This window comes from Drosophila sulfurigaster, chromosome 3 (genome assembly GCF_023558435.1).
Source record: "Drosophila sulfurigaster albostrigata strain 15112-1811.04 chromosome 3, ASM2355843v2, whole genome shotgun sequence".
Lineage (NCBI taxonomy): Eukaryota > Metazoa > Arthropoda > Insecta > Diptera > Drosophilidae > Drosophila > Drosophila sulfurigaster.
This window is the reverse complement of record NC_084883.1, coordinates 22,945,001-22,972,706: the sequence shown is the minus strand read 5'-3', so window position 1 is coordinate 22,972,706 and position 27,706 is coordinate 22,945,001. Positions and strand designations below refer to the sequence as shown.

Here is a 27,706-nt window from a genome sequence, read left to right as displayed (position 1 = left end):
CAACAGCAGTCAGTACGCTCTGTGCGCTGCAAGCGTTTGGTACGTTGTAACGGAAGTGTTTTCTTCAACAAATCAAAAATCACAAAATATCGAAAACAATACGAAAAAAGGATACGAAAATCACTGCGTATAAATCATCTGATTTTGTGCCATGCAAAAGTGCGTGCCGAATGTAACAAGATTTTTAATTAAAAGCCCCTCTCAACACAAACACACATACGGTAATTGAATAAAATAAAAATATTACAAAAGAAAAAAAAACATAACAACAAACAAGAAACGAACAATTACAACAAATATAAAAAAAAACGAGTAAAAACCAATAAAAAATAAAACACACACGAAACAGTTTAATCGAATTGCATTGTACGGAAAAAAGGAAAAACAGAAACGTATATTCAGCACGTTTGCTGATTTCAGATTGCGGCTCGCGAGTTGTAATTGTTGCCGTTGCCCGTTGTCGTTGTCGTTGTCGTCAGTTATTGTTTATGGATTTGCTGGTATTTTATTTTATGCATTTCCACTCTAACACGTAGGACGAGTGGTGGCAGGAACAGTGTCAGCTTGCTTGATGCCACAACGAGGCAGCGACGCGTCAACAGGTAAGCCTCGCATTCAGCAAGGATTAACTTTGCTTAAACTGTTGAAACAGCGAAAGCGACAGCCCGACAGCCAGATAACACTATGCTAGACCAGAAACCAAACCCAAAACCAAGCGCAATCCCAATCCCCAACTCAAACGCCAAAACCAAAGTCCAGCAATCACAACAGCAGCAGCAGCGAAGGGCAACAAAAGTGCAACAAAATCAGGCAGAAGAGGACGAAGGGCATTTGTGAGTTGCGAGTGTCGACAAAGCGGATTACTATAAAAATATTTACAAGCCTTGCATTATGATTGTGTATGTGTGTGTGTGTGGGTGTTTGTGTGTGTGTATGATGTCCTTTTTTCATAACATATTTGTTTGCTGTTTGCTGATGCCGATGCTGATGCTGATACTGATGCCATATTTATTTTCAAATAGCCTGCAACATAAAATGCAGCAACAGCAACAGCAGCAGCAGCTGCTGCTGCAACATTGTATGTTTTGTGGCCCAATACTAAATAGTTAAAGACCAGCAGCGGTAACAAAACTCTTGCATACACACACTCGCAGACACCAAGGTGAAAAGAATGAAATGAAAACTTGTATTTAATTAAAGAAAAGGAGCAAAAGCAAAGGTAAAGGCAGCCGCCGCCGAAGCGCAGAACAAGCATAAAAAAAACTACACTAAGAACAACAACAAGTGCTGCAACAGCAAAAACAAGTACCACACACACACACACACACACACCGTCGCACGTGTGTGTAACTGGAAACAAGTTAAAATGCCTCAGCTACATTTGGTCAAGTTTACATGACTTACCAAAGCCTCAACAGAATCAAACAGAACACAAGAGCTGCAGGTTCCCCAACAACAACAACAACAACAACAACAGCTTTGCTGCCGCTCTGCCTCTGCCTCTGTGTGTGTTGCTTGTGGCAGCAATGTGATTTTAATGAACCTACTAAGAACTTGGCCAACCAGTCGAAACATAAACTAGCTTGGCTTTGCCATAATATTCTATTCAACTCGCTTTTTTTTTGTCGTTCATTCTCGTTGTTTTGTTTTCTTTTCGCCCAAAAAAAACGTATCATAAAAGGCAGCAAACAATGCGCAATATTTATGCAAGCATTAACAGCCAAAGCCTGGACTAACTGTCTGTCCACTGTCAGGGGGAAGCCAGAAGGCAGAAGCTAGAAGCCAGAGGGACGAGCGACGAGGGTATTATGGCCAGTTTGGTAACAAACTTAAGCTGACAGCGCCAGAGTTTCAGAGTCTGAGTTTGAGTTTCAGTTTGAGATACTTTCTAAATGCGCCTCAGATTAGTGCAGTTTTGTGTTGCTGCTGTTGCAGTTGCAGTTGCCCCGTTGTTCTTATTGCGGTTGATGTTGCGGTTAAATAAATAAGGCAACGACGTGCTCATAGTTTGTGCCACACAGCTCAGCAAACAACAAATTGCAACTGCTGCTGCTGCTGCTGCTGTGACTTGCACAAATGAAATGAAATGAAATTATAGATGCATTCGGGTTCATTCTATTCGCTTTCCAGCCCACTTCCTTTTTAGCTTGGCACACTAAACAAAATGATAATGCTACCATTTGCCACATCTTCAGCTGCTGCAACAGTTAATAATTGCCAGACAGACATACAGACAGACAAATTTGCTTTGCTTGAATCAAGTCAAACATGTAATGACCGCAACATAGCGGCGCATCTGTAATTTCAGATACTCGCACGAGTATCTTACTATCTACCTATCTATCTATCTATCTACCTATTTAGCTGCACCCTGCCCCTAAGCTTTGCACCATGCAGCTGCAACTGCAACTGCAACAGCAACAGCGACTGCGGCTGTAGCAATATCTTTTATTATTGGCAAAACGTGCAACGTGCAACATTTCACAGGCGCATCTAAGTGTTTTTTGGCTTCAGCATTTCTACTTAACCCAAAATGCCAACCAACAAACAAAAAAAGAAGAAAAATACTCTGACCACGCAACAACTCTCATGACATAATAACCAGTTAAATGCGCCTCTCCTCGCAGATAGGTCAAAGTTAGTGGCAGTTTAATGCCACTTTTCCTTTAACCAAACTCAACAGTCAGCCAATTAATTTTGCATTTTTATAAGACCAAATTGAAAGTTAATTATCAAAACTTTAATTAGCTTGAATATGTGCCAAAAGTCAATTGTTCTCGAATACCAATTATGTTACGGAAGTTGCAGACTGAATCTCTGCATTGGATGTGAGATATTCTCTTTGAGAACAGAATGCATATTAATTTAATTAAACATTTTAAAAGTCAGTTTACTGCATTTCATTACAGAATATTAAGAACAAAAGACAATTAAGGTATGCAAGACAATGAAAATGCTTCAAAAAGTTTACTATTTAATCAACTGCACAATTTCAACAATCTAGATTCTGGATAATAATTGAGTGAAATTAAAACGCACGCACTTATGATTTGTGTGCTTGATTTTTATACCCGCTACCCATAGGGTAGAAGGGATTTAGAACTTTGTGCCTGAAGAAAATATAAAGTATTCATATTTTTGACATCGTCAACATCCGAGACGATATAGCTGTGTGCGTCTGTCTGTATGTCTGTCCGTCTGTCTGTCTGTCTGTCTGTCTGTCCATCTGTCTGTCTGTTCATCTGTTCGTATGAACACCTAGATCTCAGGGCACGCAGCTCAAGTTTGTTTCAAAATTCTTAAAATCGAAAAACAAGCGTAATTTTGAAACTAGAGATAGAGGCGAACTTTGGTATAGACAATAATAACTATAATTTGTTTGAGATCGGATAAAAATTGTGTAAATTATTTACGGATACCTTTTTAAGACAATTACGCCTACTGATTCACTCTGATATCTTTTAGCAATCTGGTATATTTTACCACCGCTTTTATTCAAAAAGGGGAGCAAGTATCTCACAGTCGAGCACTCTCAACTGTAGCTTTCTGACTTGTTTGGCACGGCAAAAAGTCAAATGAATATAGATTGCAATTTGGGGGAAAATGTTAACAAAGTGAGTGCCCTATGAGTGTGCGAATACACGAATACGAATACGAATACGAGTGTGTACTTGTGACTCTGTGAACACAAGTAGTTTATTCTGTGCCGCACTTCCTTTGACTCGACCAACTTCTATTATCTGAGCCAACTTAAATATTGTGTTGCACAGCCTCTCGTTGAAGTTGTCGTCGTTGTCATCGTTGTCGTTGTCGTTCTAGAAGGCAAATGGAGCAACTTTTGCTGAACAACTTCGACGGCTGCAACAATTTTCTTTTTGTTAATTAAACGCAATTCTATTTATTAGTGTTGGGAAAGAGAGACAGTGAGAGACTAAGAGAGTTGGGCATGGAAGTGGAGACTGTCCGTTTAGATGGCTATGTGCTCGTTCTATAATTGGCGAAAATTATTTAATTATTATAAAGTGCAGTTTCCCCCACCCCAGAGCTAAAGCTGAGGCTGAGACTGAGTCTCAGTTTGCAACAACTTTGTGCTCAGCTTGACTTGGCTTGGATCAACTTGGCTTGGTTTGTTTTCTTGCCATGAGTTTTGTTTTTCCATTCCATTCATTTGTTTTGCTGCTGCTGCTGCTGTTGCTGCTCGTCTTTTTGGGGCCCGAACAAAGTTTTGCTGTCAGTTTATAGCCTCCACCAGAGTGTTTATTTGCCAGCAATTGCTGGCAGTATTGTTGCATTTCCAATGCCATAATTAGACTAAATCTAATTTGCCAATCGCACGCCCTGCATATGCAAACAAACCTCCCATTGAACAATGATGTACTGCATCTGCATCTGCATTTGGGATTTTGAATTTGTATTTCTGGTTTGTTTTTCGGGGTAAGCTATGCCTCTCTTCTCTGCCCCCCCTCCTCAACTGCCTCCCTTCGCGAAGCGTGGTGTAATTAATTTGTGGCGCGCATTGTTGTTGACAGATGAGCGTGGCAGTTGCCACCGCCGATGTTGTCGTTGTCGTTGTCGCTGCTGCTGCTGCTGTTTGTTAACTTGATTAATTAAAATGCAGCAGCTTTTAATGGCAACAGCTCCAACGCCGCCTAGCATGGCGTGCACATTTGCCATAAGTTTGTTATGCGCCAGTTTATCAGCTTCTTATGCAATGAAACAATGTCTTAACTCATCTCAGGCTACGTAGATTTTCGAATGTCTTCAGCTGTGATGAGTACGGAAGTCTTCAGCCTCACATAATTCCATTCAAGAATCTCGCTACTCAGTCGCAATTATCGAAGAGCACATAAAGTAGTTTCGTTCGAGTCAATTGAAGTTGAGTTCTCTTCAAATGCAAATTTGATTGGCCATTTAAGGTTAAGTTATTGTGCTTTTGCTATTAGCCCGAAATTTAGTAACTAAACTCAACTCGACTCAACTCGACTCGACTAGAGAGAAAGCCAATCTCATTGCAGGATGTGTCAGAGACAGAAGCAAGTTCGGACATGACTTTAGTTTAATAAATGTTGCTGCTTTGTTCTCAGTTCTCTCACTGTTCTCAGTGAGGGGCATCAAAGTGGCTGCAACTCGTATTGCAGCACATTTTCATTGCCCGTCAGTGGCAGCAACAGCTCGAGCTCGAGCTAGAGCAATGAAAGTATGTTGTTGCTGTTGCTGGTTGCGAGCAGCCGGTTGCACATAGTTTTTGGGTACAGGTTAATTTGAAAGCATCTAAGTTTTTGATGTGCTCAGAGCTCAGAGCACAGAGCGCAGTGCTTGGAGCAGGGCTCGCTTCAGTTCGGTTCGGTTCAGTTCGCTTTGCACGAACAACGCTGACGTTGACTTGTGGCCATGTTGCTGGCAGCAGGCAAACATCACACACACACACACATAGTACTAGCAGTCAGTCAATGTGCCACATGTCATGGGAACTTTTAGACGACGCGAAACGACGCTCAAGTAGTTTGCAAGCCAAAATAAAAAAAAAAAGTTGTGAAATCATGGGAGTGAAATATTTTACTTTGTTCCATTGCACATTTATTAATAAAGATTTTCTGTTCTCTTGTTCTCTATTTTATATATTTTTTATTTGCTCAGCTAAATTTTTGCATGCACCAGCATCAGCATCAACATCAACATCAGCAACGTCAAGCAACGGTTTCAACTTTGCACTTGCTACTGAAGAATTTTTAATTTAATTTATTTATTGCATTGGCTCCAAACCCAACGACTCGTTGGCGCTTTGAGCTTGCCACTTTGTTGCTTTATCGCGTGCTTGAGCCAACTCGACACGAATCCGGAGTTTGTCTGCTCTCTGCTGTCTGCATGGCGTATACGCAATGCAAAAAATGCTTTTAGCACAAGTACATATTTATTGTATGCATATATATAATATTTATTTGGAATAATTCATGCGTATCTCTTGTGCTAATGTGATGTGCTGTCCGCTGTCCGGACGTCTTAACCCTTTTCTTAAACCGTAGTCGGGTCAGTTGTCAGGATGTTCACCAAATTGTGGTCTCATGACTTTGAACTTTTGACACATTTAACACAGTTTGGTTGTCATAGTTTGTCAGGGACCCAAACACAACATAAATATCCTGACAGTTGGAATATTAATGTTGCATGTTCCAATATTCGAAATGATATTGTTGTTACTTCCAGCTCATGTCTTTTTTACATTTAATCTTCTAATGCCTTTAGTTGTGGTCTGACCTTCAGCTTGTGATGATGATGATGATAATGCTGTTGTAAAGTATTTGAGCATATTTTCCACAGACTTGTTGACAGCGTCGACAGTGTGAGCTTGGTGTGACACATCAACTGAGAGCTGTCCATGTGTCACGCACACATCGCATCGCATCGCATCGACCAACGACAATTGATTTTTAATTTTTAATTTACGAGTGAATTGAAGCTCAGTTTACGCGATGGCCACACTCGGATATTTATATTGTAACCGTATTGAAAAAACGTTGCGTATTTTCATTGCCTTAAAATAATAACAGTTTCAACAATATGCCACTCGCATTATTTATGTTGCTTTTTTGTGCTCTACTCTCTTCATTTCTGTCGTTGCTTTTTTGTATTTAATTTTATGCAATCACTTTCACAATCCATCAAAGGGTCAGAAACACAATATACAAATTGAATTTTCAGCGCTAAAATATAATTAATCATTGTAATTGATTTGCCCATTGTTGTTTTCAATTGTTCAATATTTGCGCATATGTTTAATAATAATAATAATCAAATTATAATGCCATCGTTTAATGCGGCTTTTCAAGTATTAATTAACAATTTTATTTGTCAGTTAATAACTCTGCTGCAACACACAGATAACATACGAGTACATTCGAGCTGAATGTAGTGATTAATATTGTTGACCCCGCCACATGATGTGAACTATAATAATCCTCCATCCATCCATCCATCCATACTGACCAAAGCACAGCTCAATCAGCACTTGAGAGCGCTTTTCAGACCATGTCCGGCGATGGCGATGGCAGCGGCAATATGCCAAGCTAAACGGAGAGTGCTGTCCATAATCCATTAGAAAAAGTAGCAAATTATGATTTATTGCACTTTCGGGCCAAGGGAAAAATTCATGAAAGCCGCAAAGTGTGCGCAGCAAAGTATGCAGCGTACACTGAGTGCAAAAGTCTTGACCCTTCTTCCCCGTAAGCAAACATACATTTTCTAGGCGAGCACAGTTCGGAAATTAGTTGCAGAACAACAACAACAACAACAAAAGCTAAAAGTTTAGATCATAAAAAAAGGGGGGAGGGAAAAATGTAGAGTATTTCCTAAGTGCGAAGGGAAGGGGGAACAATTTGAAACTCTTATAATAGCCAAAAGTGGAGGCTACTTATTTATGGATTTTGAAACTTTTTAGATGCGTTGCGGCACATTGGGTCTTAAATTAAGTATACGCTGCGTTGTATTGATGTCCATCTTCATCTCCTTCACGCATTGCACATGGCCCAATTAATGCTCTATTTATGACAAACATCAAACAAAACAAACCACAGAGGTCAACACAAATGACTCAATTATACGCATGAGTAATGTGCGTGTGTTTTTTTTTGACTGTGACTGTGACTTTGACTTTGGCTTCGAAGTTGGAGTTGGAGTTTGAGTTTCGGAGTTGAAGTCTCTAATTTGGCAGTTTTGGTTTACGCCTAATGAGCAGCAAATTGGGCCAAGTTTATTTTTTTGGGGGAGCTCAATATGCAGCAAGAGGCAAAGAGCTGTGTAACTGCAGCCCGGCAAATAGCTCAACAGCAGCAGCTTTAAGCTCATCGGCAGTGTATTTACAGTTCCAGGGCAAGCAAACAAAATGCCACTTTAGTTAATAACTTTGACCGCAATCCAAGAACTCACTCGAAGCAGAGCAAGTGTCATTAGCATATGCTTAGCACCAGAACCAAATACGAAATACGAAAAATACGAAATACGAAAATACCAAACAAAAATCAAAAGCCAAAACGAACCCAGAAACCAGTTTAGACCACCGATTGACAAAAGAAAAATACGAGGAGTCATTCCATACAATTACTACGACTAAAGTATAACAGCATTTCGTAAATGGGTCAACTCAAAAATTTCCCATTGATCGAGACGCAAGATGGAGATGGAGATGTAGATGGAGGGAGAGATTCATTTCATTAACACTAACTTGACGAACTATTAAATAAAATTTGCAAGTACTTAGACTCGACTCGACTCGACTACTTAACATACATCCATATAGAAGTTGATTTTCACACGGTTTATCTGCAACTTGATTAATGTGTCCCCTCTCAAGAGAGAGAGACAGAGAGACAAGAACAAACTAATTAAAGCCAAGAAAGGTGTGAGGAATGCAGTTGGAAATGAGCACGCATTGCTCAGCCTCTGTGTATCACAGTGTGAGTGCTTCTCTCTCTCTCTCTCTCTCTTTCTCTCTGTGTCTTTCTGTGTGTGAAATTGAATGACTCGACTGGAGCTAAAGTGGAGTTTGCGGCGAAAGGCGCTATAATATACTATAATGACAAAATTACTATATTTAGTATGCTAAAAATCGGTCAAAGTGTCAGTAGGTTGTCGGCAGTTGCCTTCATTAGGACCAGACAAACACACACACACTGGCACACACACTGACACACTCTCACTTGTGACAATAAGATGATATTGCAATTTTTGGCATTAACTTCTTTTCACCCAATGATGAGCAGATGAACAGCCATCAGCCATCAGCCACCTGCCTGCCTCCGGCTAATGTCTGCGGCTACCGGAGGCAGACGACGTTGAAGTGTGCGTGACCAATGCATGAAAATGTGAACAACACGATTTATGAGTATAGTTGGTAATACTCATCGTGTTCATTCTTGTTTTATTCATTTTCTAGCCTAGCAACTTTCATTTTTGCTGCTGCTGCTGCTGCTGATGTTGCTGTTGTGAAGAATATCAATAAACAAATAACATAGCTTGGTCATAATAAAAAGCGTATCGAACACTTCCAATATAGCTTATTGCCATCTCTCTGCCTCTCGCCTTCTTTACATGTGTGTTTGTATGTGTTTATGCCACACTTGATTTAGTCCGCTTTGGGTACTCGACGCTCTCCACTCGCCGCCAGTCAAGTGTATAAAGTCATGTTTGTTGTTCTTATGTGTGTGTGTGTGTGTGTGTGTGTTGTCTCTAGTGGATTTTGACGCGATTCGAGAACGAGCAGAGAGCATGCTCAAACAACGACTCGAGTGTGGCAATTACGAGTGTGTGTGCCACACAAAATGATGCAAGCATCCAAGTTGCATGCAACGGGGGTAAGCTTCCACTGATTTGCTTCTCACTCGCTCGTTAATTTGACGGTTAACAATTATCGGAGACAAACGATCTCTGGAAGATCTCGAGCCGAAAGTAGTGCGAAGCAGAAGAGAAGAAACGAAACAAGAACATCGGGAACATTGAGAACAACACACGAAACACACGCGATGATTATGTTCGTTTTCGGTAACGTTATAAAAATTGAAAGCTACGCATTCAGGTGACCCACATTTGGTCAGCAGCAGCAGCAGCAGCAGCTGCTTGTCTGGCGTGTTTTTGGTGTTTGGCCATCGGCGTGTTCTGTTCCCGTCAGTTATTTGGCTTGGACATTTGCCCCAAACTGTCGATGTTCGTTCCGTCTTTAAGAAAACGGCAAATGACCAGCAAAACAGCAACAACAACAGCAGCAGCGATGCCGATGCAGAGATCAAACTGGCATCCAGTTTGCTTGTTACTGCTGTTGTTGTTGTGTTGTTTTTCGATTCTCTTCTTTCATTTTGGCATGAAATCAATCTCTTTTTGGCCCATTCACATTCCCGTTCGGGTTCGTTCTTGTGTGCCATGGTCTTCTCTCATTTTTGCTTGCAGCCCAATTTGAGTACACACTTTTTCCTTTGGCTTTTTATTTATTTTGTGCTTTACATATACCCTGCATGTAGTTGAGAAATGGGTGTCATAAAGTTGATTATAAAGCTGCAATTGTTATATTTATGCAAATATACAAATCAGATGCAAGTTGCAAAGAATTGCAATCGCATGAAATCATAAATGGAATATAATAGACTCTGATTTATAATGAAAATTATGCAAAGCAAAAGGATAATCTTGTAATAGTGTTGAAAGTAGTTTGAAAAAGTCAATCAGAGAGTATCTGCGAATTGTAATTTTTTTTTTGACTAGAGCATTCTTATTTGTTTTGTTCGTGTATAATTTTGTTTCTTGCTTTTTCTTTTTTGATTTTTGATCGTCTTTTGCACGCGTACCCGTCTGGAATTTTAAATAATACATTTGACGCTTTCATTTTAGCTAAAATGCTGAAGGCACAGCAGCAATTTTATTAACGCCTACCTTTTGTGCTTTGCCTTCCTTTATTTTGTATTTTTTTGTATTTTTTTTCTTCTTGTGATTTTACTTTTGCTGAGTGCGATGATTTGTGTGTGCTGATGATTTGTTGGTCGTTCCGTTTGCTTGTTGTTGTTGTTGTTGCTGTTGCTGTTGTCCGCTGTATCTTTCAGCCAGTCTTAATGTCATCATTAACTTTTGGCCATTTTTTCCATTGAACTTCAATTAGTTACGCCCGACAGTCGCATTTCCGCAAGCAGTTTTAGATAGAAACTTTTTCCTCCTTTTTGATTTTGATTTTATTTGATTGGAAAGTGTCGCAATTAAAATTTAATTGGCATGATAAAGAGCAGCGGTCAGCGTTGATTGACACGTGCTGTGGCTAATTCATTTTCAGTTGTGTGTAACAAATTGATTTTACAAGCTTAATGCACATTGTACATTGTACTATATTATGGAAATTACATTTCTCTTTATTCTCTTCTTTATATATTTCCAGCTTCATGTGATTTCCAATTGAAATGCTTGGACTATCGAACAATTAACTGCTAACTGTTAACCATATTTGGTAAGTGTACACATTGAAAATTAATTTGGACTTTGCGACAAACTCAGAAGCTTAGGTCAACATTAAAATCCAATATGTACATGCATATTTCAGGAATGCCACATTTATGACAATTATTTTGGCCAAAATTGAGTGTTTGACAAATGTGAATATGCACCACAGTTTATTTGCCAATTCTAAATATGAATTGACGTTTATATTGAACGCAAATATGAAACTCAATAATTACAAACGAATCGCACATGCTCTAACTTTGGAGTAAAATTGCGATAGACAAATATCGAATTTTGTTTGTGATTGCGATATAGAGTGAATGCGATAGGCAAATATCGGATTTAATTGAATCGATTTGCTTTCCAAGTCTATTCGACATGTTACAATCGATAACAATAACAAACGCCTATTGAGTTGCACTCTCTCAAAGTCTGATTGATATGTTACTATCGCTTTGTTGTTACTAAACAAATGCAAAACTTTTGCATCAACTTTAATAACCTCAAATTGGAGTTCATAAAAACTGTGCTTAAATGCCCCGCTAAAAGATTAATTAAATGTCGCTTAAGCTAGAGCAAAGCCGGATATGGCCAGCTGTTTATAGGATTTGCCAAAGCTCGTTCTATTCGGAACATGCATATTGTATTTATAGAGCCAACTGCAATATGTATGTACATATGTATGTACATTTGTATTTTTTCGTATGTATGTAATTTCAAATACAATATATTCGTCGAATGGATGATTGGCTTGCAGCTTTGGTTTAGCACATGCCAAATTTTATTTTTATCGAAAGTTGTTGGACCATTGGCAACAGTTTTAGGAACCTTTATTGAAAAGCAACGAGCAAGAGCGCTGCCAACAACGAATATTATTTGAAATAGCCTGTGTGGAGGCAACAAAATAAACAAATACTATTCGTTCCCATCGCATCTAAATACGGCAGCCAAAAAAACAGCGAAAAACAAAACTTTTACAGAATCAAACAATATTCGTTCATGAGCTTTTAAGCCGCTAAGAGCTAAGTACCGACTGCCAACTGCCGAGTACTGAGCACTGAGTCCTGGAGTACTACATTCCGTATACCAGACTATGATGACAGGCGAGCACATGTCATTTTTCAGTTGAATTTACTTTGATGTGACGACAGCAGCGGCGACGGCGACGGCGACGGCACATTGCGCAGTCAAAATAAATATAAAAACGTCGGCCATTCATGGTCGTGATTTTGATGTCGACGTATAAATTGTATAAAATGTGCAAAGGACTTTTTAATATTGGCCCCCCAAAAAATAAACTGAATGCCCAACAAAGAGACTGTGTAATCGATACACATACACATATGCTCGGAGTTGAGTGTTGAAAAAAAAACAGGATGAAAAAATTGAAAAATTGCGTATACGATATGTGAATAGCGGGCTTATTAACTGTGAGTCCCTATTGAATGCGATTCGATTCGATTTACAAATAATTGTTGTTTTTATTATCAGATTACAGATTACATTTCTTTTGAATAGGTAGAATCACATTAGCATTATATTTATACATATTGAAATTCACAAGTGGTTTTCATCGTGACACAGATCCTGTAACTATTTCCTAATCACTTGAATCACAATTTATGCGACTAGTGAATAGCTAACCAATACATTTACTATATGCATATATCGCACTATGCCTGACTGATTTGACGAGTTGGCTCGTAAAGTTTATTGCATTGCTCGATTTTTAATTAAATTTCTGGACTGCTGAACCATTTAGCAGTATATCATATTTTCGCATCCCTCCGCCGCATCCCCACATTCACATCCACATATTTGAGGGCAAAATTCAGCATATTGCGGTTGTTCGGTTATTGGGCTGTTCAGCTGTTCAGCTATTCGGGGATTCGGTTATTCCGCTTGTATGCCAAAGCTAATACAACAAATCAATGGAATTTTGCATGCATATTTAAGCACTTGTGGTGCATCCTCTTGCGCTATTGACAGAGACCAAATAAAAATTGAGAGAGCCACAGCATCAAAAAATAGGAAAAAAATGGAAAAAGAAGGTGTTCGCATAAATGGGAAATGCACTAACGAACTGTTAGATTTACATACAAACTGAACAACTATGCATATTAAGCATTTGGGAGCTGGCAACAAAAAATCGACACTATAACTATTCATGTTTAATGCGAGATTCGTTTGTTATTGTGGCTAATGAAGCTATTAGTGTTGGCCTTGTTATTGACCAGTCAACGTTCAGGCTATACATTTTCCTTTCCTTCTCCATCTATTTGCCTGTTTTTTTTTTTTTGGTCATTTTATCCATTCGACTGACTGCCACAGGAAATGCCCATTTTCCGCAGCCAACAACAACAACAACACATCAGAACAATTTTTTTACTTGATTTGCTCGCTCAGAGCACAGAGCTCGAACAGCTCACAACTCACACAGCTCTCGGCCAAAAGTCAGCTTCAGAGAACCTATAACCAAAATGCTGAAAGTTTTTTGCTCGATGTGAAGAGGGATGAATAGGGGTGAAGAGGGGGAGCAAGAGTTGATGCCAGTTGGCTGATTTCTGTAGCATTTCCGTTGTGTTTCATTTTAATTTTCATACTCAAAGTGCTTTGACCATTGTGAATGGCGCGCCGAGAATGTAAAACGAAATCAAATGGAATGAAATAAAATAAAATGTTTGACTATTGGCGGAAGTGCGCCATAAGTTTATTTCTTGTGCGCGCCATTTTGTTTACACATATTTTCCACAGCATGTTTCGAGGCGAGAGTGAATGAGAGATGTGTATATATATGTATATAAATGTGTATATATGTTTGTGAGAGGGGGAGCAAAAGGAATACAAGCGTAACTGGACATTTAGTTTTGAGTTCGACAGTTGGCACTGAGTTTGTATTTGCGGCACTTATTGCCTTTTATACGCCATAATGTAACGGAAATTGTTCAACTTTTTAAAGATATAAATATTTAATTCAAATGTCGCTTTCAACGGTTTGCCCAAGTTTCAGTTTCGACTCAGTCCAGTTTTCGGTTTTCTAGCTTCAAGTTCGCAATGCCAGTCCCTGACCCAAACATAAAGCGAAACTGTTGCTGCTGCTGTTCTGTTCAATTTACTGTTTGAACTTTCACAAGTGCCACGCCCCCCTCAGTGCTTTCAGTAGCCCCCAAGAGGCTGGGCTGGGCTCAGCTCGGCTCGGCAGCAGCAGCAGCAGCTGCCAGCAAGCCATTAATATTTTTCAACTATTTGCATAAATTAATGTGCGCACAAAATGTTGCCAAAATATGCTCACTTACGAGTAGCAAACCTCGCCTTTGTGTGTGTGTTGTGGGTGTGTGTGTTGTGGGTCAGTTGGTTGTGCGCGTTTTAATAGCGATTTAAAGCGTTGCTCTGTTTGAATTTTAGTTAAGCACAAGCAAAACTTTTGCCATATGAATTTGAAATGCAATTGCACATAAACCTCGGGCCCATATTATTCCTACAACTTCAAAAAGTTTATTCCACACACACACACACATACATATAACATATATTTTAATACCACATGCACACACACACACATATTTTGTGGGCGCAGGACATATGCAAAATGTGGGGCGGCGTTAATTCGCAATTAGTTACAGGCAGCACTCGCTAAAGGTGATGCGGAAACTCCAACGTCAGCTGTTGCACTGTTCTCCCCTCTGCGCGCTCTCCTCCTAAATTTATCTGTATGCAGCTCAAATTTATAGAACGTGATGGAAAGTTTCAATTTTGCCATTAAAGCTTAGCGCAAGAAAGGGACAGAGCAAGGATAAAAGATAGGGAGAGAGAGAGAGAGAGAGAGAGAGAGAGAGAGAGAGAGAGAGAGAGAGAGAGAAAAGATGAAAACTGAATGAAATTCATAATTAGGAAAAAAATACGTGTTTCAACTTTATTAAAACCTTTTATTAAAATGCAAATATTTTGTCAATTTGTTTATACTTTTTTGGTGTTAATAATTAATGCACGATTACCTTATTTGTTAAGTGCATCTATGAAAAAATATAAAAATGACTGTATTTTTATAAGTGTGTTGAATATTATTTGAAATTCTATATTTCTTAAATAGAAGAATTTATTAAATACTTGCTACTAAAGTAATATTTTGAATAGGAAATGAAATTAAATAAAAAAATTTATGAAGTATTTCGAGTAAAAGTAATTAGTTGAATATGAAGTTAAATTCAACAGAAAAATTATTGAAGAGATAAACATGAAATAAAATACAAAATTACAAAGAGCCGTAAAACGTACTAAAATCAAGAATTAAATCTTAAATCAAGATTATATGATGTCAAAATTTAACCAAGAAGGTTTTTTCTTATATCAAGATCAAAACTCTACAATAATTCTAGATCTTCCAATTCTAAAATTAAAGATTTTATTCTTCTTTCAAGAATGGAGAAATCTGAAAATTGAACTAAGAAGGAAAATCTTAAATCAAGATTAAGATCAAAATTCTAAAATATAGATTATCAAAAAAAAAGCAAACAATATAGATTTGCTTATGTGTTATTTTAAATACATTGTTTACTTTTTTATATATATTATCCATAACAATTCTAAAGTTAATTACACCACTATGGAGTGGCTTCATTTTTAAAATGAATTGAGATTTGTATTAATTGCGAATTAAAGAGCTTTGGATTTCTTAACCCCAAAATTCAATTTGCACCCACTCATTCACGTACAATGGTGTGCGGTGAGAGTGTGTGTGTGTAAGTGTGTGTGCTGGAAAATGAGTTGACTGGTAATTGAGTTTTTAGTAGCTGTTAGCGGTGCAACAGCAGCTCTTTGCGCCACTTAGTGGCAAAGATGCGCATACACACTCAAACACATGCATGCAAGTGCTTACTCTTAGTGTGTGTGTGTATGTGTGTGTGTGTTTTACTGTTAGACCAGCATCGGCAGCAGCAACTCGTGCCAAACAGCAGCAGCAGCAACAGCAGCAGCAGAAGGTGCATTGTTGCGCAAATTAACTACATACATATGAATGTTTTCAGCAGTGTGTGTGTGCCTGTGTACATAGAGCATGCATACACGTACACACACACAAACACACCCTCACGTTGGTATTGCCGAAAATCACGCTTTTGCAGCTGCAGAAATGCAAGTTAAAGTTCCTCAGAGGCGCAACCAAATCAAATTTGCACCAAAAACCAAAGGTAAACTTTGAACGCTCGTGGCGGACATTTGTCTGGCACATACATATCTATGCGTATACACACACGTACACACACACACACTATGCATGTATGTGAGTGCAGCCAAACACTCATGCAAATTCTCACGTCGCTTATTTGGTAATTTACGCGAGTGCGAAAATGCGTTGTCTGTTTGCCTAACAAGCCGTATGTACACACACGCACACACACACACATATACACGTGGGTGTGGGTGTCTGTGTTAGCCAAAAGTTCATAAACTTGTACACACACACTCACCGGAGAGCAGACGCTCCCACACACAACAGTACTGTAGTAGCAACTTAATTAAGTTATCAAGACATTTTGGCTCAAAAGTTTGTGGCCCAAAAACTGCGGCCAGAACGGAACTGCATTTTGTCAGCCGCAATAAATTCGCATAATAAATGGGCAGCAGCGTTTAACTGTTTAAGTGTGTCAACAGCGGTGCCAGCAACAGCAGCAGCAATCTGTGTGTTGCACGTCCACAAAAATTTGGCATGCAGAGCCACCCCATCAAAAGCAACAAAAAAAAATGGAAAGATGGAGAAAAAATGAAACCATGACACCTGCAACCAAAATGTTAAACAGCAGGCAAATGTCCAAAGAGATGCACAAAAGTGGCCAGAAGGACACGGGCAACTATTGCTGCTGCTGTCGTTGATGTTGCTGCTGTTGCTGTTGCTGGCTGCGATGGACGTCAGCAACACTGCACTGAAAATAACAAAAATTATGCTAAATAGGTAAAGCAGCTTTCACGAAACTGAAACTCAACCTCGAGCAGTAAATTATGAGTGAGGGTGGCTGAGTGCTTGGGTGGTTGGCTGCCTAAACGGCAATGTCAATGCGGGTCAGCAGCGACAGCAGCAGCAACGATGAGTCAACATCACAAAGCAAAGTAGGGCACAGAGTCTTGCTGTTGCAACAGCTACGAAAAACTACGAGAGATAGACAGACGCATGCCACATAGAGATGGCAATGTGTGACGACGACACTCAACACTATCGCACAAACACAAATAATGCTCGAAAGACGAAACACAGAGTGCCACAAATTGATTAAAAACAGGCAAAGCAGAGGCAAACAAAATCAGTAGCAACGCATGGTATAATTAAAAGACAACATGCTTCAACTTCAACTGGCGCTAAGCAGCTGCCAAGTATCGAGAACAACTTTAAGAGCATATTTTTGGGGGCATATTAAAGGGGGCCATCATTAAGGCCAGTTGCCTGTGCACAAATCTTCTTCACACACTCGCATTCACTTTTGGCAACGTTGTTGCCATCGTCGTCGTATCTCTTGTGTTGTAAAATGATATGCGGTGCGGCAAAAGTTCCTCTGGGTATTTGTCAACAGTTGCCAACGACTGAGCAACGGACCAACTGAGGCAGCGGCAACAATTGTGGAGCCCAGCAAATAGAATCTTATCTGCGTGGCACGCGTTTAAAACTGCCATTGCCAGGACGACAGGACGATAGGACACTCCGGACTGTTGGGCAGCCAACTTAGCCGAATGCTAAGGCGCACCAGATTTCAGATTCCTGCATGAAAAATGTTCGCACATACCTTTTTCGCCTTTGGCTCAAAAGCTGCTGACTGTTCACACGCCTGGCTCGCTTGGCTGGCCAACTGGTCGACAGGTTGGTTGGTTGGTTCGTTGGCTCGTTCGTTGTCTGGGCTTGGCCAGGATGCGGATGCTGGGTGTGTGTGTCTCGTGTGCCGTGTGCCTTTGCCTTTTGCATTGGTTTTGTTTGCTGTCTTGATAGTGCGCAAAGCGAGGGCAGTGTCAGGAAGCAGTCTCTTCAGTTGCCCGCATCCTGCACCTGCCTTTCACTTTATCTTACTTTGCTTGCCAGTGTGTGTAAGTGTGAGTGTGCTCATGTTTAATAGACACCACACGCCCACACTCTCTCTCTCTTTGCCTCGTATGTGTGTGTGGCAACAAACTAAACGCCGTTGGGCCAAGTGTAGCATATTTTTTACTGCCAAGTGATGATGCCTCTTCTGAGAATTTTCGTGAAATTTAAAACGCAATTTAATACAGCTTCAACTGTTCTGTAATGTGCTTACAAACACATGCATTATTATCGTATGATAAGCTTTTGGGGCCATTCGCTTAATTAACATGACTAATGCACTAAGCAGCGCCAGCCAGCTGAGTCACAGCTAAACAAACAGCGAGCGAGCGAGCCAACAAAAAAACATGCTAAACTAACCGCTAACTAATGAGCTAGTGGCTAATCAGGCTGTACCATGTCTCCACACACACACACACGCCTATTCCCTCAACCTAGACCCACACGCCCATCTCACACTTACCTACGCCCATCAGAGAAACCAATTTAGTGAACCGCACACACACACACACGCACGCACACACACGCGCTCGCGTTGCTGATAAAGCTGAAGAGAAATTGTGCCAGTCATAACTCAAAAGGGAACTCGTCAGGACGCGGATGAGACGCTAGTTGGGATTGGAGATGGGAATGGGGATGGGGATGGGAGGACTAAGCGCGTGTCTGCATTATGGCCATCATTCAGAGGCGTCATCGCAGGCCACCAAAATGCCGCACGATGAAGGGAGTATGAGGATAATCATAAGAATACAGTGGAACCTAATCCTTTCACACACACACACACACACACACACACACACTCACTGACACACACTTGGCCACTAACTCTAACCAAAGAAAACGCATTTAAGCATGAAAGGATACGACGACTTTTGTTGTTGCTCTCGCTGATGCTGCCGCTGCTGCTGTTTGCTGAATACGTAAAAGGATTTTGCGCACCTTTCAAAATCCCTTTTTTTTACAGTTTTTTTCTATAAAGTCCAAGCTGAAGCGACTCCGAGTGAATGCATGAATGCATGATGATTGAATGAATGAATGTGCCAGGGCCAAGGCCCAAAAAAAAAGAAGAGCTAAAAAACAAAATAGAGAAAGGAGAAAGGATATGTTTGGTTTGGTTGGGGATGGGTGGAAAACTTTGTGTGTTAGGGTCAGAGCACTAATCAGCTGGTCGTAGACATTTTGTTGCGTACCCGGTGCCTCACTTGTTTTGATTATAAATTGAAAAATTTGCTGTTGTGCAAATTTCAACAAAATCAAAGTGTTTGCATGGAATTTCCTAATTTTTTTCTTTTTCCATTCGTTGCCAGTTGGCAGTTTGCTATTGCTCTGGCTCTTCTTGTTGTACTGCTCTACTACCCCATTTTTATGGCATTTCCATATGTCACAACCCGGAGCAGGCGGTCAAGCGCAAAGGCCGAGCACCCAAGTGGAAATGCTGCCTCAAGTGTGTGTGTGAGTGTGTGGGTGGGGTCGTCTTTTGGTTGAGACATAAAGGATATGCTTGTTAGTAACCAAATTTGCAACAATGACAACCGACACACACAAGAAGCAAAATGAAAAAAAAAAACGAGAATAGCAACAGCAAAAGAAAAGTTTTTGACACTTTCAAGTTCGCACACCATTTTCTGAAGGTGTGCAGCCATGGGTAATCGATTCCCATCTTTGGCTTTTCTCCCCATTGAGAATGGACACACTTTGTTGCCAGTAGATCTGAGAAGATGTAAACATATTTCGATACAATGGATTGAAAATGCTAATCAAATACCTACAAATATCGTTTCATTTCTTATTTACAAAATATTTTCACACATTTTGCTGTCAGCTGCGAAAGCTGATTGCTATGTCACTTACTCCACTTATCGATTAAGTTATTATATGTAAAGTTGTCATTTTTTGTGTTGCTTTTCAACACTGGCAATTAGACAATTTTAATCGCAGCCAACTTAACAAGCGTGACTTTCGCTTTCTCATAATTATTTTTAAATACAATTTGAAAATGTCGATCTCCAACTATAAACTGCAAACCAATGTGCGTCTGCATCCTGTGGTGCTCTTCCAAATCATTTCCTCCTACGAACGTCGTTCTAAATCCACCACAATGGCAGTGGGCACGCTGTTGGGTCGTCGGGACAAGGGCAGCGACGTGATTGAGATCACCAACAGCTTCACGGTACAGCACAAGGAGCACACCGTTGGCGACGTCGAGCAATTCAAGCTGGACACGCAGTACGCCAGCGAAATGTACGAGCTGAATCAGATCACCTATCCCCAAGCTGATTGCTATGTCACTTACTCCACTTATCGATTAAGTTAATATATGTAAAGTTGTCATTTTTTGTGTTGCTTTTCAACACTGGCAATTAGGCAATTTTAATCGCAGCCAACTTAACAAGCGTGACTTTCGCTTTCTCATAATTATTTTTAAATACAAGTTGAAAATGTCGATCTCCAACTATAAACTGCAAACCAACGTGCGCCTGCATCCTGTGGTGCTCTTCCAAATCATTTCCTCTTACGAACGTCGTTCCAAATCCACCACAATGGCAGTTGGCACGCTGTTGGGTCGTCGGGACAAGGGCAGCGATGTGATTGAGATCACCAACAGCTTCACGGTGCAGCACAAGGAGCACACCGTTGGCGACGTCGAGCAATTCAAGCTGGACACGCAGTACGCCAGCGAAATGTACGAGCTGAATCAGATCACCTATCCCCAGGAGAAGATTCTCGGTTGGTACGGCACCGGCAAGTGTCTGTCCCGCTCCGCAGCCGCCATGCACGCCTTCTACTCCCGCGAGTGCGGTGACTTTCAGCCGCTGCATCTGCTGGTGGACACCACGCTGCGTGGCGGACGTATGACCACTCGACTCTATTGCGGCGTCATGCTGGGCGTGCCCGGCGGCACCAAGGGTCTGATGTTCACTGAGCTGCCTCTGTTCACCATTGATACCGAGGGCGATGAGTCGATCGCATTGCGCACCATGCAAAAGTATGCTCTCAACACTACAAAGCACGTGGGTCGCATGCTGCCCGAGCTGGTGCACGTTGTGGATTCGTTGCGTGAGCTGGGAGTGAAGCTGGATCTTGTGCTGCGCTACATCAACGATGTGCTGGAACGCAAACGTCGGCCGGACAACAGCGTGGGACGTGCTCTGCACGATGCTCTGACTTCAGTGCCCATGTTGGATACCGAGAGTTTTCGTTTAATGTTCAATACGAATGTGCGAGACATGCTTCTGAGCATTACACTATCTACCATGATCAAGACTCAGATGCAGCTCACAGAGAAGTTGTCTTGCCTGCCAGATTATTGAAAAACAAGTCTATTCTTTAGTTTTCATCTCGATTGTAATTAGCAAAATGAATCTTTATTCCAACTAACTCATTGACATGTACTTTCATTCACTTTCATGCTTTTAACAATTCATTTATTAACCAGCATCAGTATTATTAATTTGTAGATTATTCATTTGCGGTTTACTGCATGTTGAATTCTCAATTTAATCATTATTTATTTATTATACGAACAGCCAAGCAACTAATTTAAATACTAGTTTGTTATTGATTAACACAATTTATTGCCAGCAGCAAAATACGCAATTTCATATTGTTGCTGGTAGCTTCTCTTGCTCTAAAGACTGCCTTTTTATATACGAGATGCTTGTGTTTTTACAAAGTACTTTCCAATACTGTTCTCTTATTTTGACGCACTTTCATCAGCGTTGAGATAATTATGTTTTCTTTTATTTATGTCGGCAGGGCTTCAAAGGAGCAAAAAGTGAAAAAAAGTGAAAAGCTTTTATCGGGAAAATAAAGCAACACTTTTAAGCAACATTGCAGTTGTCAGCGTTGCCATATAATATATTTTGTGCTGTTTTTCATATTTTTACGAACACAATAAATATATTACAGAAGTGATAATGGCATCGATTGCATAATGGATTAAATGCGGGCCGCTCTTTTGCCTTCAAACTCACGGATGCGAATGTCGATGGCAATGTCGATGTCGCTGTCGCTGTTGCCATCGTTGCTGTCGCTGGCGTTGACGTTTGCTGTTTGTCGTTTTATTTAAGCCTTTATCAATGCAAATGCGAATGCGACCGCGAATGCCACATGACGCATAAGGCCATTGTTGCAGTCGAAGCCACTGCCACAGCGACTGTGTTCGACTGCGTTGGCCTCCGAGGACTGTTTGCGTTTTTACTTAATTTGAAGCGATTTATTAATATTTTTTTAAAGCTCGTCTGCTGTGCAACTGATTGCAGCTGCTGCTGTTGGCCTTAAACATAATTAATTAAAATTGCGATATTATTGAATGGATTTTGTGTGTTGCTGCTGTTGCTGCTGCGTGGTAAACTCACAACACACGAATATGTGTCAAAATCAAATCTAAATCCCAAACCTAAAGCCAGCAACAATTCCTCGAAAGGGCGCGTGTGGCACAAGCTGCAAAGTGGCAAGTGGCAAGTGGTAACAAATGCAAATGAGCAGCGCACGCGCCATTTTCACAAATGATGGCAATCAAAAATGCTGCATGCCATCTTGCATATTGCAATCTATAGTGCGCATATTGCGTATATTTGCGACGGAGCCAAGCCAGCCAGCCAAGTGAAGCCAAGTTTCCAACTTCCAAGCAAGTTATTTCACAGATCACGTATACGCCACATTGGCGCTGCTTTTGCCGCTGCCGCTAAGACATTGCAACTTTTTGCTAATTAATGTCAAAAATGTTATATATTAAAAACGTTGCATCCAAGTTCATGCCACGTGTTTAATCCCCTGCACGCATTGGCCTCATAACTTTCGACAGTTGCTTCGCCTCCTCCTTCTCTTCTCGCTTCCGAGCTGAAACGTGTTTCGACTTTGTGCGCAAATCAATGCGACAATATGAGCTGGAGCTTCTTTCAATGCTTGCCACATTTAAGTTTGAGCATTTATTGTAGCCAAACAAACTTGAAAGCCCCGGCATCTCGTTGAGGATTTATGCTGAAGTGTGTGCGCTTTTGTGGCCACAGTTTAGGTGTCAGTTGCAGGCCGAGCCATGGCAGAAGCCATGGAACCAAGCAGAGCAAAAAAAAAAAGCAGCAGTAGAAAACACGGCATGCCAAGTTGGCCGTGCTGCCAAGCCAGCTCAGCAATTGGCAACGCCCACAACATTTGACTCACAATCAGACATCGCAACCATAAAATAGTCGCACTCGCATACATATGTACTATGTATGTATGCTTCACAATAAAAAGATATATGTTACAGTAGATGGCGAGCCTTCTTCTTATAATAGACATGCTTCACGTACGCTGTGTTGACGCGCAAAACAATAATAAGGCTTCAATGCCAACGAACAAAAAAAAAATACAACGAAAAAATAATATAAGGAAAGCCAAAATAAATATGAGCAAAAAATAGCAACGAACAGGAGAGAAGACACAAGTGATAGATAGACAGACAACAGAATGAGAAGAGCGAGGGCCGCGCAAAACGAGCTCAAAAGTTGCAAGCAGCAAAATAAAGATTGGCATAGATATGCACGTGATTGGAATGTAACTCCGAAATTAAGTGGCTCCTGCGGCGCCAAGGAAACCAAAAGAAATCTTTTTGCAAAACAATATATGTCATACACAGCCCACACACACGCACGCACACATACACTCACACACACACACACACGGCACGACACTTTCTCTCAGTGAGTTGACTGGGCCAAACGGAAAATGGCCAACGAATTGAGTGGCAGTGGCAAAACGGAAAATGAAATGCACATTAGCCGAAAAGGAGCAGAGCCCAAAAGGCACACAGAAACACAATGTGTGTGTGTGTGTGTGTGTGTGCCGGTGGCAAAACCGATAGGAAGGAAATTGTTACGTAGGCCAAGGCGCAGCAAAGTCAAAGGCAACGCCAAAGCCAAAAGCAAAGAGAACAATACGAAAAGCGCAGAAGCACACAAATCGAAATAAATAAATAAAATCAAATGTTCTGTGGAAAAACTTTGGCTTCGCTGTGGAAGCAACTTAGGTAAAACTGTGCAACATCGTTGTTGCCTCTATGGCAGCAGCGCATCTACACCCACGCACAAAGCGCTTGAATTACATCTTATGAGCGTCTGGAGGTTACGCTTTAGGGGGAAACCAGCCATCCAGCCAGGCAGCCCGCATGGCGTATACGTAACGCCAGCGTAACGGAAACGGAAACAAAGCGATAAACTTTTGTTAGTGTAGCGCAGCAATCCACACTCGAGGCCCGCGGGAGCGTAAAAGTGCGAAAGTGCGCCCCAATCGCAGCAATAGTGCCAGGCCGTCCAAGTTCTCTCTTGCCGTTGCCGTTGCCTTCGTCTACGTTTACGTTTACGTCTTCGTCTCAATCTCCGTCCCCTACTATGTCTCCTGCTTCGTGTTCGTTTAAGACACCAGAGCAAAAACAGCTTCAAACGGAACCAGCGACGCAGCTCAGAAGCAGCGTGTAAATGTCGGCTAACACTTGGCTGCGTTTCCTGCAAAAAAAAACTAGTAAGAAAGCTACAGTCGAGTAGTCGAGTACACTCGACTATGAGATACCCGCTACTCACTTTGAATAAAATTGAAACAGTGCGATATTATTATTAATATAATATTAAAATACCACAAAAATACTTATTCATATAGTACTGCATTCAAAATATATCATTAATACTAATATATATCAAAGGCTACATTTGGTGTATTGATGTAGCACCACATTCAAAATATATCATACAAAAGATTTTATTAAATAACTTTAACAATTTTTATCTGATCGCAACCAAATCAGTAATACTGCAGTTATTATTGTATGTACAAAAAAGTTGCTCTATTTTCAAAATTACAATTGTTATTCGATTTTTTTTAATGGCGGAGGCGGAAGCAAGAGTCCTGTCGAAAACAAAATATATTCCTATTCTATAATACCCTTCTACCCTATGGTTAGTGGGTATAAAAAAACGGAAAGGCGAATGAAAATAGTTGGAAAAATCACAAGAAACAAGCAACATACTCAACAGCTTGCTTATGTGTTACTCAGACACAATTGCACCAGGCCAAGTGTGAGTCGCAGACGAAGACGCCTCTCAATGTGTGAATTACGAGTGTATTTCAGTTTTTTTCGTATTTTTTTTTTTACTCATTTTTGTTGTGCTGTGATTTCAGATTTCGGCTTCAGCTTTAAATGGCAAAACGGCTGTCATTAAAAGTCTTTGACCGACGAAGTCTAATACAATTTGCTTTAATTTTCAGCCGCAAATGAAGACTGATTGAGTACAAGTTCAAGAAAATCCAATAAAAATACAATCCCGCCCATCACAAATGACTCCCTTCCCGTCCCATCCCGTTTCGTCCCGTTCTGTTTTGTTCGGCGACTGAAAAGTCAATGGCTAACAAGCAAAAACAAACCGAAATAAGTTCTGGGGAAAATCTTAATTTTCCACAACAGAAACGTGACACATTTTCGCTGGTCAGAGAGGCGGCAGCCACCGCATGGCAAACTGTTCACTAACTTTACACACACACACACATACACATAGCAATTGTGTATCTGTGTGTGTGTGGCTCAATTGGCTGGTGCTTGTTTTTGCTTTTTTGGTTGCGAAAGGATGGGTTAGCCTCAAAACCAATTTCTTTTGTATTTTCATCACACGCAACATGGAAAATGTTTTTGGTCGTGTGCTTGCTTCCAGGTAATATAAGTGGGATTTCAACCCAAATGTCTTAAGTAGCCAATATCAAATTTGTTGGTCGGGTTAATTTCCAAAACTAAACCCTTCATTTCAACCAATTAACACTGACTGTCTGGAGTATCAAATATTGCAGCTGTAACATTTGTTCAGAGAGAGTTGAGAATGGAAAATGAAATATATTTCAGATTTAAAATAAATCGAATAATTTTCTAAAATTACTATTTAAACATATTTCAGTTAGCTAATGATGTTAAAGTTAGAATTAGAAATATATTTCTAACAATAAAAAGGCTTAACATTTGTTATATTTTACATAAACATTGCTTAGCATTTATCGGTTTTAACAGCATGTCAAAGTTGATCGAACTATTTAAGCTACCCTCGTTTATCGAACCTTTCCTCGTGTGCTTAACAAAAACTGTCAACCACATGGCCCAAAATGTCATTTCGACTAAATACACCTTTTCCTTTTGTCATTTGATTTATTGTATGCCCCAAAGTATTTGCGGTGCAAGTGAGTAACATGTGTGTGTGTATGTGTGTGGGTAGGGGTAGGAGGGACTGTATACTATGTAAATGTCTGGCTGATTTGTTTAAACAAACGTCCAAAGTGTGCTTCCTTTGCTTGTCTCTACAGCTGTCAGGTTCAATCTTGTGCTCGTTGTGCCCTTAACCGAAACCTGAACGACCACACTTTCTTCTAGTGTTTGTTCTGGTTTGCAACAATGTGTGTGTGTGCTTGAGAATAGGTGTGCGTGTGTGTGTGTGTGCGTGTGTCGTCCACTTGTCATGTCACTCAGCGTCATTGTCATGCAGACAATGGCAGGGCAGCAGTGAGCAGTGAGCAGCGAGCTGCCGGCAGTCAGTCGTCAATCTAGCTAAAGCTCTCGTTTGGGCCAAACCCAAGGGGCATCGGTTTTTCGGAGCCTCTTGCATTTCATTTACATTTTCAATGTCAGGTTGCCTGGTTTCTTCGGGAATGTTGGCATTCGTAATTTACCGTTACAAATCAATTGTCAAAGTTATGGCCATGACGCCTTCTTCAACGCCTCTTCGACCCCCTCTTCCCCTTCACCGAGTGTGTTTTGTCAGCGCGTGTCAATGCGTTGATATCCTTGAAACGGCAGCATCCGTTTGTACTTAAACGTTATGCTTGGCCCCACAACGCACAACGCAAAAAGAGACGGGATTTTTACGCACAATTTATGTTAATTTGGCCACAGTTTAGCCATAAAAGAATCAGACCAAAGCGATATTCCCAGCCAGCCAACATATTTTTATAGCTTTTGCTTCGATATTTATGCGCGATTTTTTTCGCATTGAACTGAAATTGTTTAGCTGCTTATATTGTGGGATACATATCAAATGTACGTGCTGCGGCAAAACTTTTGGGGTTCATTGCACATACACATACACACACATACACCCAAAATCCGAGCACACACATAGAGTTGGGGAATGTGTGGCTTTCTGTTAACATTTTGACAGCAAAAGGCTTTAAGTTGTCAGCGCGTTCTTTAGCCATTTTATTGTTGTTGTTATTAGTTGTGTTATTCCTCCTGCTGCTGCTGCTGCTGTAAGCGCTTGTGCTTATTAACATATTGTTGTTTTGCGCCTGTCGCGCCATTGACAATTCATTTTGTTATCAGCACAACACGAAAGCTTAGTGACAAAACCTAAAAACAAAACCCCCAAAAACCAAACTTACAAAACTATGCTAAATACTCGACTGTTAGATGGCCTGTATTTTTTGGGCATCCACTTTGAAAACTGGGAAATTAATAATAATTATTCATAAATGAGCATATGTTGTGCTTTGCACAGAAAGGTAGCAAAACTTTTCGAACATACTTAATTATTCGAAAATTTTGTGCAGAAGTTTACAGTAAAGATTACAAAAGGGGGAAATTCTCAAATTTAGTTTTGTGTGTTCTCCTATTATTACTAATTGTATCCCAGAGGTAACTTTAGTCAATTAATTTATGTTAGTTGA

General features: G+C 40.4%; 3 protein-coding genes and 1 long non-coding RNA gene across 4 annotated transcripts in view; 3 read left to right on the top strand and 1 right to left on the bottom strand.

Annotated features, from left to right (window-relative positions):
• LOC133840151 (mucin-5AC) overlaps positions 1-27,706 on the top strand; it is a 39,781-nt gene continuing 12,075 nt past the window's right edge. The window contains 2 exon segments of the mRNA XM_062271824.1: positions 1-221; positions 10,910-10,978. The gene's annotated coding sequence lies outside the window, so the exon portion shown is untranslated.
• LOC133840154 (uncharacterized) lies at positions 9,967-11,238 on the bottom strand. The gene is made up of 3 exons (XR_009894168.1): positions 10,852-11,238; positions 10,417-10,792; positions 9,967-10,335 (listed from the first exon to the last, which is right to left on the bottom strand). It is a non-coding gene; the product is annotated as an uncharacterized LOC133840154 (long non-coding RNA).
• On the top strand, positions 20,028-20,345 carry LOC133846101 (eukaryotic translation initiation factor 3 subunit F-2-like). Its single transcript, XM_062280852.1, has one exon. The coding sequence runs from the start codon at positions 20,028-20,030 to the stop codon at positions 20,343-20,345; it is 318 nt and encodes a 105-aa protein (XP_062136836.1).
• LOC133843784 (eukaryotic translation initiation factor 3 subunit F-2-like) lies at positions 20,412-21,413 on the top strand. Its single transcript, XM_062277471.1, has one exon. The coding sequence runs from the start codon at positions 20,470-20,472 to the stop codon at positions 21,340-21,342; it is 873 nt and encodes a 290-aa protein (XP_062133455.1). The 5' UTR covers positions 20,412-20,469; the 3' UTR covers positions 21,343-21,413.